We start from the raw sequence: 15,870 nt of genomic DNA, 5'->3' as shown, positions 1-15,870 counted from the left end.
TTTTGGCTTTTATTTATTTAGATTTCTATATTCTGCTTTTCACACTTTTTTCAGAGCTTCAAAGTGGATTACATTCAGGTACTGTAGGTATTTCCCTGTCCCCAGAGGGCTCTCAGTCTAGGTTTGTACCTGAGGCAATGGAGGGTAAAGTGACTTGCCCATTTTTGTGATAACATTTAAAAACATTAATCCTATTCTACTGGTTGCAATGTTTGTGTCTTGCGCCCTCCCACCACCACCACCGTCACCCACCATGCATAAGCACCAGCTGATGGTGCAGCAGGACCCATAATGTAACTCCTGCAAAGTAAAGCTACAACAGCTTTCCAGCTGTAGAAATGGATCTTTCTGCTATTACCTTAACGTCAGTAGGGGGTTACGTTTTGATGATGAATAAATAGGCATGACTCCTGACAGAGTATGTTCCCAGAATCGGTCTGAAAAGGAGCCGATGGTTATCTTTTCAGGCCTGGGCTCACCAGCTCCTGGTTTTTTGCCATTTTAGATTTGTCTGGTGTGCCGGAAGGGAGATGACGACGAGTATCTGCTGCTGTGTGACTGCTGCGACCGCGGTTGCCACACCTATTGCCACCGACCCAGGATCACCGAGGTCCCCGAGGGAGACTGGTTCTGCCCCATCTGTGTCTCCAGAGTAAGTAACGGGAGAGCTGGGGAGGTGCAGACAGCAGGTAGGAAAGAAAAATGCCTCCTAGAATGCCTTCTGCTTTTCTCTTGCCAGCAAGCAGATGAGGATTATTTTCACTCGCTGACCCCACAGCGTCAGAAGAAGCGGAAGAGCGGGAGAATATTCAGTTCCTGGAGGGTGATGGCCCAAAGAAGGCGCTGGGCACGCGGCGGCGAGAGAATGGCGGCATGGCAGTGGTGTCTCATTACTCAAGTGAAGGACTTTCTCCCTTGAAGCGACGGCGAATATCCATGAGAAACCACAACGTTGACCTCACCTCCTGCGAGTGAGCATGTGCCCTATATTTTGCGGTGTGACCCTCGCCTTCCCCCCTCCCTCTCCCACCCTGGTACTAATCCCTATGCTCCCTGCCATCCCCGGCATCATACACGGGCTCCATGTCAAATGCTTCCTGTTAGGTGCTGTTGGCTTGCTCTGTGACAGGCTCTCCCCATCCTCAGTGCAGCCCACTGCTTCTTGTAAGCTATGTGAGTGAGCACACACACGAAATCCCAATATTATTTGCATTATACTGGCTTGTAGCACACAGATTTGAACTCACTTTATAAAAAGTTGCACAAAAGAAAACGTTTGTGCATGGAGCCTTTCAAAAATGAGAAGGTTCAGACCTCCCCTGTGCTTTGTGTGCTCGGATCTCCGGGCTTTGCTCCTCGGGTGCTGACAGCATGCTCTTCACTGAATCAGGTGGACTGCAGTGCGTTGCGCAGAACTGCCGTGTAGGATTGCTCTGGTTGGGCGCGTGCATTGAGCCTGACCTGAAGGTCCGGTTGTTCTGCTGAGCTTGGAGACCTGAGTTCCATTCTGAGCCTAGGCTCATGGAGCAGGGGGGGCGTGGAGGCGGAAGCTTGCATGGTGCAACTGCAGACGGGAGCAGTGAGCTAAGAGTGCTTATGTTGGGAATGTCCCTTTCCTAGGATTATTCTGATGGAGATGGAGTCCCATGAGGATGCCTGGCCCTTCTTGGAGCCTGTTAATCCCAGGCTGGTCCCTGGATACAGGAAGATCATCAAGAATCCCATGGACCTCTCTACCATGCGGGAGAAGCTGCTGACTGGAGGGTAAGAGGCAGGCTTGTCTCTTGCATTAGTAGCAAAGTTAAGGGCAGGGACTAGAAGTGAGGCTGGCTTGGGTAGTAGGACATGGCAAGAGGGACAAGTAGGTAATCACAATGCATTGGACTCTGGAAAAGAGGGGAATGATTAATGTCTTCTGAGGAGGCGAGCAGTGGTGCTTTGCCAGAGCCCTTCTTCTCCCATGCAGAGTTTAAGTGATAGTTGATAGCATGTCTTTCACTGGAAGAGGTGGGAGATGGCACCTACTGCTGGAAATGCCAAGATGCAGATCCCAGGCTGCACTCTCACACGGGTTTAGCACCAATTTTCCAAGATGCTTTGAAAGGAAAGTTAGTTTGAGAACATGGAGTTTTATTCTCATTTGTGTCGGTAATGAAAGATTTAACGCAGCCATAAACAAAAAGCGCACAATGAGATATCAGAAATCACCCTCTCACTTCTACTCAACAGTGCCCCTTCCCCATCTGCACAGTGACATCCCAGGTAGCCAGCAAACCTGGGGGAGACATCCAGAGGATGAGCTCCTGCCCTGATTTAGGGTCAGGGTGCCGTCAGGATGAGAGTGCTAATCCAGTGCTGCCTAGGGCAGCCCCTTTCTGAGGATGAGGGGAGTGCTGATCTGCTCTGTCTCTGGTCTCTCCAGGTACTTCAGCTGCGAGGAGTTTGCTGCAGATGCTCTGCTGGTGTTTGACAACTGTCAGACCTTCAACGAAGACGACTCGGAGGTGGGCAAGGCCGGGCTCTCCCTGAGGAAGTTCTATGAGAGTCGCTGGGCAGAGTTCTATCAGGGAACAGAACCGGCCGATCGCTAACTGAGGGGGGGGTGTGGGCCATGGTCCCCTCTGCACTAGCCCTCCCAGCACAGGTGGGGGGTTATCACTCAGAGAGCCCAGGATCCTCGCGTGGTGCAGCGGGGGAGGCGCACGCTTGCCCCCACCACCACCACCACCTTTTCCTCGTGTCCTCATTTTGTATGTCGGCGCACGGGAAGAAAATCGTTTGTTTTTTTTTTGCAACAGGAGGGGCAAGAATTGAGAAATTTGCTTTCACGGATGCACCAAACGAGGAACAAACTCCCCACCATGGACTGTAAGCCAAAAAAAAAAAAAAAAAAAGACACCTTTTTTCCCTGTTTTATTTTTTAATTAAAGAAAAAAGGAAAAAATAGCTGGGAATATTTAATAATAGCAATAGTTTACTAGTGAATGTGTTTTGGGGGGGGGGGGGGACCTAGAGGCAGCACACGTGTGCACACCCCTGCAGGGCACCCGGCTCTGTACTGTTGAAACATTTGATGCATTACAGGCCAGTAAAGCCAGGGGGGGGGGGGGGTCTGACCGCTTAGTACTGCTGCCATCCGGGAATCACCCATCTCTCACCTTCTCTTCCTACCTCTGAAATCTCTCCTATCCTCTTTCCTGCCAGAAACCCCTGCTGCAACGTTTCCCCCAGGAAAGAACCCATCCTCTGTGAAAGAAAGGAGCTCCTTACAGCCTTCATTTTGCTTCTCTCTCTCTCTTCTGTCCCATACTCATCAAGCTTTGAAAGAAATGCCCCCCTCTGTTTGCCTTTTAACTCTTTTTAGGTTCTGAGCATTCTATCATTAAAATAGTATCAACAACAAAATATAATTGCTCCCAAGAAAGAACAGGGCAGATTTTCTCTTTTTTTTTTTTTTTTTTTTTTTTAATCTGTACCAAGATTTTTTTTTGTTTCAACTGGAAGTTCCTTTTGCTTTAGGTGGCTCCCATTGCTAGGATCTCTGATTGAGTCCAGGTGCTTCTTCGCTGATCATCCTCGGAAACCTGTTCCTAACGCAGACAAGCAGGAATCAACAGCTGGGTCGTACAGCCACACGGCCCATAGGGTCCCATTTTATCAAAGCTCCGTTACCGTGCTGTGCAGTGGTAGCTTCCCTCCGTGTTTGTTACTGCGGGGCGTGCCACGTGGTGCTGGCTAGCAGGGTGTATGGCTGGGGGCAGCGAAGTGGTTACCTCTGTGAAAGTCCGTGCCCATCTGGCACAGAACGGATATTTCGAGACAACCTTGGCTTTCTCAGGATTTCACTTCGGGTTTGCCGAGTTACGAGCTGCTGTGAGATAAGAGGACCAGGCTCCTCCTCCTACTAAAGTGCGCTGCAGTTTTCAGGATCACCTATTCTTTCTTACCTCCACTATCGACTGTGCCATTAACTCTGTCCTTCCTCATCGTCTCAGTGTTGTAAGGAAGCACTTTCCGGCAGCACTGGAAAGGTTAGCTCCCATGTTGCCAAGTTAGCACCAGGTCATGGAGGCAGTTTAAGGGCAGCCCCTATCTCTGGAGTGTTTTCCTGTGGGTCCTGCAGCCCCCATGTCCATTTCCAATATGGTGTCCTTTCTGGGATCATAGTTCTCTGCTCTGGTGTTTTGATGTTCTGGCCCAGACCACTCTCCTGCTCAAAGAAGTCTCCATATTTTGCTTTTTTTTTTGTTAACTGTGCAATTTCAGTTTATTAATCCTTGATTTTCTGGAAACCTGTTTATCTCCTGACACTACTATAGCACCTCTGTACTGCCATTCCTGTACCTAGCAGTGTGGATATTTTTGTGGCACGGGGTCAGCTGCTGTCAAAATATTGGGGTAAAAAAAAAAACATTTTTTCTTTGTAATTGCTGCTGGCACCCACTGAATTGAAAGAGAAAATGCCACAGCTCTGCTAGATACAATTGTCTGAAAAAAGAAAAACAGAAAAACACTAGTCTTTCCCTGTGGTGTCTTGCACGGGCTGACTGAGAGTGCATTCACTATGGACTTTGCCCTGCTGTTTTCTGCAAGACCCTAGACCCAGTATTGTATCTTCAGTCAGCCCATCCCCATGTCCCTCTGTAGCAACACTGAGTTTCCTAGTAGCCATTTCGTGTTCACTGACTTGCATCTCAGGCTGAGGGTGCAGACGGAGTGGCCGGTGTCTCTGCCCCGTCGAATCTGTGATGGCTGCCGGAGTCAAGATTACGGGTACTGACTTTGAGAAGGCAGGCAGCTGTCCCAGCAGGGTCGCGATAGAGCACAGCAGCTCTTAGCTTTGGGTGCTGGGATCTCCATTCACTGGCCGCACCCCCTCCCCCACCCAACCTTGCGCAAAAAAAAAAAAAAAAGATGATTACATTCCTGTAAGGGCAAGAGCGACTGGGGACATCCCCCTATGCCCCCCACCATGAGAACAAAAAGGGAAACATGGGGTGAGGGAAAGGTGTGTGTTTGTGATAGGGTGGGGGAGTCTTCCCCTTCAGTCTCAGCCATTCATCACACAAGCACTGGATATAAAAAGGTTGTTTTTCTTTTTGAGTGGGGGGGGAGCTAGGTTTAAAAACGTACGTCCCATTCCTCCCCTGCCTCTTCTTTAAACTAGCCTTTCTTTGTTGTTAATATTCTATCAACTAACCTCAGTGGACTTCTGTTTGCATTTTGAATAAGAAATGGATTGAAGATTTATTTGAATTGACTTTATAATATGCATAAATATTTATATTTTATCTAAACTGCACTGTAACGAGCGATGGATCTGTTTGTTGTTATATAATATATATATTTTTTTAAAGTAATATTATGACCTATTCTCATGGGAAACGTTACGTAATGTTTGTGATGTCACTTTCTGCTATAAGCTGTCTCTGGAATCTATTAAGTTTATTTATGTAAATTGTTAGTTTGTTTTAATGTTTCCATTTACACCAGTGGCTGGTACCTGACATGTGACTCAGCCAGGCTCATTAGCATTTTTGGAGGCGGGCCTCAAATTCTCTGCCAGTCAAGGCGCTGTATGTGATGGCCTCCTAGGTAGCCTGATTAGTGAGGCTGCAGGAGCTCACTAGCCCGTAGACAATGAAAATAGTATTTTGTTTCCCTTTTAAAAGGTTATCTGAAACTATTTTATTTAAAAAATATTAATGTGTTTATTAATGTTTCAAAAAAAAAGTTCAGGATTTGTATGTTTGTGCTGGGAAGAAGAGGGTGAGGTTTGTGCTGGGAAGGGTTATGATGATTTGCGTATCAGTAGTTGAGGGCTCAGCTGCTGCCTACTAACTGATATCCCTCATGTTTCTTGGGCAAATAGTGAGGACATTTCTCAGAATTGATATGTGATGAAGATGTAGTTTTAACACAAAATCCTAATATAAAAAGTTTAAATTTGCAGATCAACTTGAGCAAGCTGTAGCCCTCACTGGAAGTTCAGTGGCGCTTAATTTCTAAAAAAAAAAGCAAAAAGTTAATGTTTTTATGCAGGCAGATCCACAGCAGAGTCCTTGTTCATCCCTACCCTCCTCTTCACTGCTATCTGACAATTTTCAAGTGAGAGAGAATTAAAGTCCAGGTTCAGGTTCAGAGGTCCTCTTTCCAAGCAAGGGGATTCTCTTACCCTTTTTTTTGATATAACCAAATGTGTTTGTTTTAGTGACATTTTTGATAATGTACAGTTTTTTGTGAATTTAAAAGTTATTTCTTTCTATATTTTTAGGATCAATCTCATTTTTAAAAGAAAAGAGTTTAGAAATCATGTTGCAACGTGATGTTCTTTAAGTGCAACTGTAGACCGTGCGTGGCAGTTGAATAAAAACACCCCACGTTTGTTAAGGTGCTTTTACGAGTGACTGGTTTTGAGGGAGGGGAGTGCTATTACTTTTTACATTGCTATACAGTCTCTGCACTGGTAGGAAGAGGGGGATGCCCCTGCTGCACAACACCTTGTGTTAACCTGGTGAGCTCATGGTGAAAACTGGCACAGATCTCAAAAGGGCCTCTAATGAAATACTTCAACAATTCTTCACCTGCCATCAAGGCCAGATTCAGTAGTGGAGTAGCCCTGCCCTGCTCCAATCTCTTTTCTACAGGGCACCAGCCCTATAGGGTGCAACCAGGAATAATACCTAAAAAAAAAAACAACCCCCAAACCCACCAGAGCTTGGCACTTATGCATCCCGTACCCTGATTTAGCAGAGTAATTAAGTGTCAGTACATGTATTGCCAATGTAATACGGTACATAAAGTGTATCTGAGACCTCCTTCCCCATGACAAGACCATGCAGAGGAGGAAGAGCAGATCAGCATGCTACGCTTAGGCTGGCTGCTTGGGGAGGGCAGCTGTGTCTGTGTTGGTTTCCCCCTGCTCCCCCCTCCCAAAGCATGGTCCTAAGTCAGTACAGCCACCTTGCATTCTAGAAAAGCAGCACCTCGGCAAAAAAAAAAACAAAAAACTAAAAACCAAATCCCCCAACTTTTTCAGGTTTCATCTTTTATTTAAAAACAACATCAACATTTGTCTCAAAATAAGATCAGCTGTGACTGTCAGCTCAAAAGGGAGGTGGGTAAGATCAGGAATGAATGAATCTTTAGCAGGAGTTGGGGGAGGGAAGGAGGAGCCAATATAAAACTAAAACCCATTTTGTAAAAAATAAAACCAAAAAACAGTTTACAAACCTGTACAAAATGTTCCTAGGTATAAATTAAACGGTTAGTTCCTGACTGGTGTGTAGGTGAGGGAGACCGAGGCAGGCTGAGAGGTGCCCCGTCAATGCCATGGCACGCGCGAGGGGCCTGCACCCTTCCCCCGCCAGAGGCACAGCTTTCCAGCTGGTTCCACAGCAGGCCAGGAGCTACGCAGCTGCTGCTGCTGCTAGAGAAACGGGTCCTGTGCGATGGCCAGGTGAGCTAAGCAAGCAGGCAAGCCCAGTTCAAAATTGGGTAACGTTACAGCCCCTCTTATGTGTAGCATCTCCTCCTGCCCCAAACAGCTCAGGCCTGCAGAGAATCCCTACTGTAGCGCTAAGAAAAATCTAGTGCCAGTAGCAATACTCAATAAAGGATATGTGCGAGTAGGACTAGGGCCATAACCCCTGCATTGCATCCTGGCATGTGCAGTCTTCTGCTGCTAGCATACTTGTAAGTTCTAGCTCAACTACTTAAATGTATATTATTTTTTTACGCAAGGAACGTATGAAAAAGGTCATACAGGTGTGGTGTTCTGTAAAAACTGGCAGACTGCCACACCCACCTGTGCAGCACCTGCATGATTTTATTTCTTCTTTTTTTTTTTTTTCTGTTTTCAAAGAGGCCTGATGCCCAGATTGGTAAGTACTCGCTCATCTCCCTTATTTAGAAAAACACAGCAGATTCTTAAACTCGGCGAGTTTAACCTACAAGTTAACAGAGCAGGCCTGCCCAAGCTGCATGACTTTTCTCCTATGGCACAGCTCTGTTTTAAAGGTGCCTGCTGGTTCCCCTTCTAGCCAGCCCTCTCTCTCACCTCTAGCAAACCCCAACTACAGCAGCAGGTGGTTATGCCAAAAGGTGAAAAAGCCCTCCCCGAAACATAAACAAAGAAACATACAAATTCCACATTTTTTTACAGTCTTTCCAGTAATAGCAGCAATCAAATGGGTATTGGAAGCCATGAAACTCTTCCCCCTCTGAAGACAAGGGGAGCCAATCCATAGAAGGATGGGGATGTAACAGGAAGACTTCTTTCTGAATAAGAGGGGGAGCCGAGCCCCAGTTCTCCAAGAAGTCAGCCATGCAGCAAGGCCGATTCCTAAAGATACACACAGCAGAAAGCTGGTGAGGTAGATGAGAGGAGAAAATCCAAGAGGAATGCAGACAGCAGCTCTGAGCAGTAAAGTCACAGGATTATAGAGCATTAAAAAAAAAACCCACCCACATTACCTGCAACACTACAACCCCAAGCCAAATTTCTAAACTCTGGAAGAACTGCAGACTACATGGCCCTGCACCGACGAAACATATCTAAGGCCAGAGCTTTCTCTCCGAAGTGGCCCCCTCTCTACCCCCAGCGAACGCCCAACCACATGTTGAAGGGAAAGGGAGGGACTGAAAATGCTCAGCTCCTAGCTGCTTCTATCCCAGAACAAAATTTATAGTGCTGCCCTTTCAAAAGGCCCATACTAAAGATGGCAGAAGACAAAATGCACAGCCACTTGCAGCATAGCTTTTTTTTTTATTAGAAAGGGGAGGGGGGGGGTAGTCGGTAATTGCTGTGTTTCTCCTCCAATGCATGTTACCTCTTAACCATAGCCTGGCTTATGCCCTGGCAGCTTACCCTGTCTGCTTGTCCAACCTAAAAACAAAAACTTCTAGTCACCCTTCATCCACAGCAGCAAAGCTGCTAACGTTTAACTAAAAAAAAAAAAAATACTTGCAGGAAGATGAAACATAAAACAGCTGCTGACTTATTCAAGGTAAGGCCAACACCATTGTGTTTTTATTCAGGCCACTCTGGCTTGTGAGGTTAGTTTTCAGCACGGTGGTAATAACAGCATACGAAAGGCAAGAATGTAAGGATGGGTGGATAGGAGGAGGGGAAATGGGCTTGGGATTGGTGGCACTTGATCTGGCCCAAGGTTAGAGAGGAGATAAAACAGCTGCCATGGACTCTAATGCAAGGAGACCACGTTGTGCTTTAGAGACTCTAGGCAGGAAGAGACCTTGCTAACCAGCCCAATGGATTGCCAACTTTGGTGGAGGACTATACCACCACCACCACCATCTTGGCAGCCTGCATTTGCCTATCAGCTGGCACAATCAATGGCAATGCAACCTTATCAATACTTGATGCTGCCATTGGGGCCATAGTACTAAACTGCATTGCCACAGTCTGCTATCCTGATGTTTAATGGCTGCCTTTAACAAGTTAGTGCAGCAGCATTAATAAGGACCACAGTTGCATGTGTACATGCATTAAAAGCAGATAGGTAATTCAACTGGGCCTCCTCAACTTTGTTTTTTGCCTTAATGCATGTTACATTTTGCACCTTTTAACATTTTTTGCCCTGCTAATAGCTTATTAGCAATTTCTGATGCTTGTGCATCTCATTAACATAGATTTGCATTATTACAAACTATTTTACATACAGTAACAATCTTTACATAGTTAGTACATTGGCCCCCTTAATGCAGCTGTGATTTACAGAGCCAAACAGCTATAAAACCAGGGCAGGAATGTGATTTCTGTCTCAAAAATTAAAATAAAGGCAACTGAATATAATAATCTCTTGTAGTAGCAAGGAAGGTTGCTCCAGCTCTTACAACATTACAAAACAAAGTGCTTTTTTGTGGATAAATAAATGTCCACCTACTTATGCCTCCCCGGTAGCATTTATGAGGTCAGATCTTAAATTTTGACACTACTCCTACCCAACACTAAACTCCAAGAGAAACGAGCAAGCTGCCAGGACATCAGAATTTGATCTGAAATTAACCAATGGAAGGAGTGGGCATTATGATGTTATAAGCCACGTACCTGTTCCACAATTTGGGGAACACATGTTTCTTATTTTCAAGATAAAACTACAAGTTTACAGCCAGCTGAAAGAGTTTAGCAAAGAAATATTTTAGAGAAAAACAAATTATAGTGTGCAAATATTAGATGGACTATGCATGTAAGATTTGACAGGTTCAGTTTTTAAAGAAAGCTGGGGGTAGGCTTCCTTATTAGGATGTTGGGATAGTTTTCTAAGGCCAGGTGTAAAAAAATATATATATGTATGCATTTCCTAGCGTGTAGCAGATGGACTCAGGACCAATGGGTATATTGTACTCCTGATAGCAGTTGGAGATGGATCAGATTTCAATATGATGTCAGCCCTAGTACATATACCCCTGCAGGAAGTGCAGCTCTTCAGTATTTTCCGTCTCCCTAGCAGTTAGGGACTCTATGCACGCTTGCACAGCGTTAGAGTAATTTTACCAAAGAAATCCAAATTAAGAAGAAATCTTACCTCTACAATGAGCCCCACTCTCCTGCGGTGACACCCATTGGGTCCTTCCCCCAGTCAAGATTCCCGAGGTGATTTCTGTGATCCCTCGGAGGTGAGCCTCGGGCCAGCGGCCGACCCTCGGCGGGGACCTAGCCCCCGACATCGGGTGAGGCTGAGAGGCAGCGGGTGCAACCTCGAGCACGGCGGTGAAGGTATTTTTCACTCTCCCCCCGCAGTCGGAGACCGCCCGGAATGAAACCGGGAAGCGCCGGGACAAGGTAAGGTAGAAATCTACTTAAAAGTCTCCAGTCTCCGAAGCTCGAAAAGACGCCCAGGTCGCCAGCCGGGACCAGTGCCACCGGGTTGATCAGCCCTAGCAGGGCTAGACCCCGGTCAGATCCGAGGGTCCTCCCACATGGAGACCCTCCGAGGTGGTTGCCATATTGTCCGCGTGGTCGCCGTCACCATTTTGGCCCTGTTCACCGCCTTGATCCGTGCGCACAAATACCTTGTGCGCACAAGCAAAGCGCATAGCCACGCGTTCACTGTGCTGGGCGCATAACTTCGACCCGTGCGCACAACAGCGCACACATCGCTCGGCACACGGGCACCAAACCTACACGCGCATCTTCGACGCACACCGGAGCGAACAACTGTATTGTACACACACAAACCATGGCTCCACCTGAAAATAAGCTCAAAGCTCAGGGCCTTTGCCCAGCATGCCACATTAGAGCTGCACAGCATGAGGAGGCCACGGTCCTGTGTATAAAATGCGAAGAGGCCCTAAGGGACCCAACCCATGGCTCTTCCCAGCTGGTACCGGACCCCAGCCTCTCGAGCAGTACGCCGGACCTCGCATCACACAGCGGGACACCCCCCCCCTCAAACATGGCTCCCCAGGGACACGACGCCCCCTAGTCTAGACCCAGCTTCTATCTCTTGGGTGGAATTCTTCAAAGGTCTGCATACCTTTGTCCACATGCAACCGGGGCCTCCTACAATGTGGTCACAGGCACCACCAGAGGACCTCAACATGCCAGGACCCTCTATGCCCAGGGAAGTGATCCCACCGCCCAGAAGCCCCCACCTTCGGGTCACAGACATCTCAGATGAGGAGTCAGAACCCCTGGAGGAAGGGGAACTCCCTCCGGGAACAGAACCCCATCGAACCATGAGACACTTCTTCACCAAGGACGAACTTCCAGACCTGGTCACGCACAGCTTAAAAGAGCTTGCCATCCCAGGCACAAGTACCTCAGGGGAACCTAAGACGAACCCACTTTTGGAGGGACTTAGTCAGACCTCCCGCCATTTCCCACTATTACAAGCCGTCCAGCAACTAATTGACCTGGAATGAGAGGCTCCAGAAACCATGTTCAAAGGGGGCCGGGCTCTGGCAGCCATGTACCCTCTGGATCCTGCCGCCAAAGATCTCCTCGGTCCGGCGAACATCGGAGCCGTATCAACACCCAGGCAAAAAGGCTCCCATAGTTTCTCATTGCAGAACATACCCACAAATTTGAAGATCTCAAATGGATCATCCTTGATCATGTTCCCCCTCTTAAACGTGGTGGAGATAGAACTGCAGCACTTAATTTAAAAGAAAACCAATGGATTTTTCGTTTAAATACAGTGGAACCCAAAGGACTTAATGAAAGAGTGGAATGGTTTTTCCGTGATTTAAATGCCAAGATATCTTAAATAGTTATTCTCTATTTTCTCACATTTGGCATTCTCTTTAATAATAGCAAATTAGTTTTTAAATTGGTTGCTGAAAATGTCATTCACCATATATGGAGTTTTGATTTGGCTGCCTTTGGGTTGTTAATATCATAGGTAGCTTGTGGCACCTAAACGTGAGTAATTTTATTTCTAAAGCGTCCATTTTCATTTTGCAAAGTTTTCATAACTTTTGGAAAACGTGCCCGTTCATTTTATGGTTTCAGTGCTGACAAATTTCTCCGGATGGTACATCGACCACATTTTAGAATATAGTAAGGGTTCCATGCTTTTACAGCCATGTTGCTTTTTTTAAGCTAGTTGCTGTTGTGAAAGGTTTTTGTTTCATTTTTCATTGCACAGATAGATGCTTGCAGCTTTTGTATTCCCTGAAGAAGAAGTAAAGCGCTTCGAAACACTTGCAGTGTTGGATGACTCACACATTGCTGCACCATTGAACTTTTAAAAGCCAAGTTTGGAAAATTCCAATACAGCTGCATCGTGGACTTTACATGCAAAGATAAGTGCAATGCTGTATAACCCGCTGGGGAATACTATATTTTTATAAAGTGACCTATGCCCCAGCGCTTGTAAAGGCTTGCACATATAAGCCACTTGTTGCAAGGGTGCTGTATGATGGTCACTTTCTACCTACTTATAAGAACCTATTCAATATAGCGGAATAATTTATTTATTTTTGTTTTCATACAAGTATTTCCAGCTAATTTCAGGATAGTATTATTTGATCCACAGATCTCCTGGCATTTCCGAAAGTGGATGCCATGGTCTGTGCGGTCTCGAAGCGCACTACTATCCCAGTGGAGGGAGGAGCAGCACTCAAGGATGCTCAAGACAGACATCTGGAATCTATCCGCAAACAGTCCTTTGACATCTCTGCTATGTCTTTACAGATCGTGGCCTGCTGTGCCGTGGTGACACGCGCCTGCTTAGCACAGACCAGGAACAAAACTCCTGGGGAAGCCCTGGAACCAGCTGTATCATTCCTCGCGGATGCCGCTTCAGATCTGGTACACACAGCAGCTAGAGGAGTCTCATCCACCGTGGCAGCCAGAAGACATCTGGCTCCGAAACTGGTCAGCCGACACATCCTCCAAAACGAGACTCACAAGGATGCCTTTCAAGGGAACACTCCTGTTCGGAAGCGAACTAGAGAAACTAGCCAACAAGTGGGGCGAGTCCCCACTGCCGTGGCTACCAGAGGACAGGAATAAGAGAAACCAGCCATCCTTCCCCCGGACCTCCAGGGGCAGAGGATCACAGCGCTTCAACCCATACAGAAGCTCATATCAAGCGGCCCACCCCGCAGGCCGGAGCCAGTCCTTTCGGAACAAGCACCATAAAAGGGGAGCCAGCTTGGGCTCAGGCCCCAGCCATACCCCACAATGAAGATCAGCTGACCCATCCAAAGGAAGAAGCCATAGGGGGCAGACTGGCCCTATTCTACCAAAGATGGGTTGAGATAACTTCGGACAAGTGGGTCCTCTCCATTATTCGAGAGGGATATTACCTGGATTTCCACCAACTCCCTCCGGACAAGTTTGTGGAATCTCCCTGCCACGACCCTTCCAAGAGAATGGCAGTGGAAGCTACACTGATCAGATTACTAGCCTTAGAGGCTATAACACCGGTGCCTCCACAACAAATAAATACTGGCCATTATTCCATCTATTTTATCGTTCCCAAGAAGGAAGAAACGTTCAGACCTATCCTGGACCTCAAGGCGGTCAACCGTTACCTGAAGATTCCCTGCTTCTGCATGGAAACCCTATGTTCGGTAATAAGGGCGATACAACCGGGAGAGTTCCTTACCTCCCTGGATCTGTCGGAAGCCTACCTATACATTCCGATCCATCAAGAGCATCGGCGTTTTCTACGCTTCTCGATCCTGGACCGTCACTACCAGTTCTGGGCACTACCTTTCGGGTTAGCCACTCACCCCGGATGTTCACCAAGATCATAGTGGTGGTGGCAGCAACCCTGAGGAAGGAAGGAATCCGGCGTACACCCTTATCTAGACTATTTGCTGATCAGAGCGAAATCCCCAGAGGAAAGCCACCAGGCAACCAACAGAGTCAAAACTCTACTGGAGAGCCTCGGGTAGGTGGTCAACACAAACAAGAGCTGCCTGCAGCCTTTCCAATCTCTAGAATACCTGGGAGTCCGGTTCGACACCAAACAAGACAAGGTCATCCTGACACCGACAAGGAGATCAAAACTGATGACCCAGTTATGAACCCTGTTGAGTGAACCTCGCCCCACAGCATGGGATTACCTACAAGTTTTTGGCCTCATGGCATCCACACTGGAGGTAGTCCCATGGGCACGGGCTCACATGAGACCCCTACAACGCTCACTACTATCACGATGGAATCCACTGTCCCAGAACTACACCGTACGGCTTCATCTCCCGGACAGAGTTCGGGCCCAACTACGATGGCTACAAGAAGCCCATCTGAGCCAGGGAAAGAGACTATCCTCCCCAACCTGGATCCTACTCACCACGGATGCCAGCCTACGAGGATGGGGAGCACACTGCCAGGAGCTAACCGCCCAAGGGCAATGGAACAAAGAAGAGTCTGGATGGAATATCAATCGCCTAGAAGCCCGGGCAGTCAGGCTAGCCTGCCTAAGGTTCGGTCACAAACTCTGAGGCAAAGGGGTCAGAGTAATGTCGGACAATGCCAGAAAACAGTGGCATACATCAACCATCAGGGAGGAACCAGAAGCCAACAGGTGTCCCTAGAAGTAGACCCCCTAATGTCATCGGCGGAAGTGAATTTCCAAGAGATCTCGGCCGTCCACATTGCCGGGAAAGACAATGTTTCAGCAGAGAGAATCTAGATCCAGGAGAATGGAAACTGTCAACCACAGCATTCCAATTGATAGTAAACTGTTGGGGAACACCAACCATGGACCTCCTGGCAAGCCGGTCCAACGCCCAGGTACCCAGTTTCTTCAGCCGCAGGCGGGAACCCCAGTCCCAGGGAATCGATACCCTGGTACAGACCTGGCCACAGGAGACTATTATACACCTTCCCGCTGTGGCCCCTATTGGGCACAATCATCCACAAGATAAAACACCACAGGAGGCCAGTACTTCTAATGGCCCTGGACTGGCCTAGAAGACCATGGTACGCAGATATGCGAAGACTGCGGGCAGGGAACCCCCTGCCGCTACCTCCACACAGAGACCTGCTCCAACAGGGACCGATCCTCCACGAGGATCCAGCTTGATTCTCTCTTACGGTCTGGCCATTGAGAGGACTCGCCTAAGGAGGAGAGGATACTCTGGGGTAGTAATTGACACCCTACTCCAAGCACCCAAGTTCTCCACATCCCTAACATACATAAGGATTTGGAGAGTATTCGAATCCTGGTGTGAGCACTACGACATCATACCACACACAGTCAAAATTCCTGCAATTTTGGAATTCCTACAGAACGGACTACAGAAGGGATTGTCCCTCAACTACATCAAGGTACAGGTGGCGGCCTTGTCATGCTATGGAACCAAGAGCGAGAGCGGCAGCATATCCTCTCACCCGGATGTCTCCCGCTTCCTGAAAGGAGTCAAGCACATCCAACCACCCCTAAATTGGCC

The 15,870-nt window shown here is 47.6% G+C and overlaps 1 protein-coding gene across 1 annotated transcript; it reads left to right on the top strand.

Moving 5' to 3' along the window:
• Positions 1-819: 819 nt before the first annotated feature.
• On the top strand, positions 820-4,935 carry LOC115082646 (bromodomain adjacent to zinc finger domain protein 2A-like). Its single transcript, XM_029586848.1, has 3 exons — positions 820-971; positions 1,621-1,764; positions 2,423-4,935. The coding sequence occupies exons 1-3, from the start codon at positions 874-876 to the stop codon at positions 2,589-2,591; spliced, it is 411 nt and encodes a 136-aa protein (XP_029442708.1). The 5' UTR covers positions 820-873; the 3' UTR covers positions 2,592-4,935.
• The last annotated feature ends 10,935 nt before the right edge of the window (positions 4,936-15,870 follow it).

Source organism: Rhinatrema bivittatum, unplaced genomic scaffold (genome assembly GCF_901001135.1).
Source record: "Rhinatrema bivittatum unplaced genomic scaffold, aRhiBiv1.1, whole genome shotgun sequence".
NCBI lineage: Eukaryota > Metazoa > Chordata > Amphibia > Gymnophiona > Rhinatrematidae > Rhinatrema > Rhinatrema bivittatum.
The sequence above is the reverse complement of the archived record's forward strand: the minus strand, read 5'-3'. Positions and strand labels throughout refer to the sequence as shown.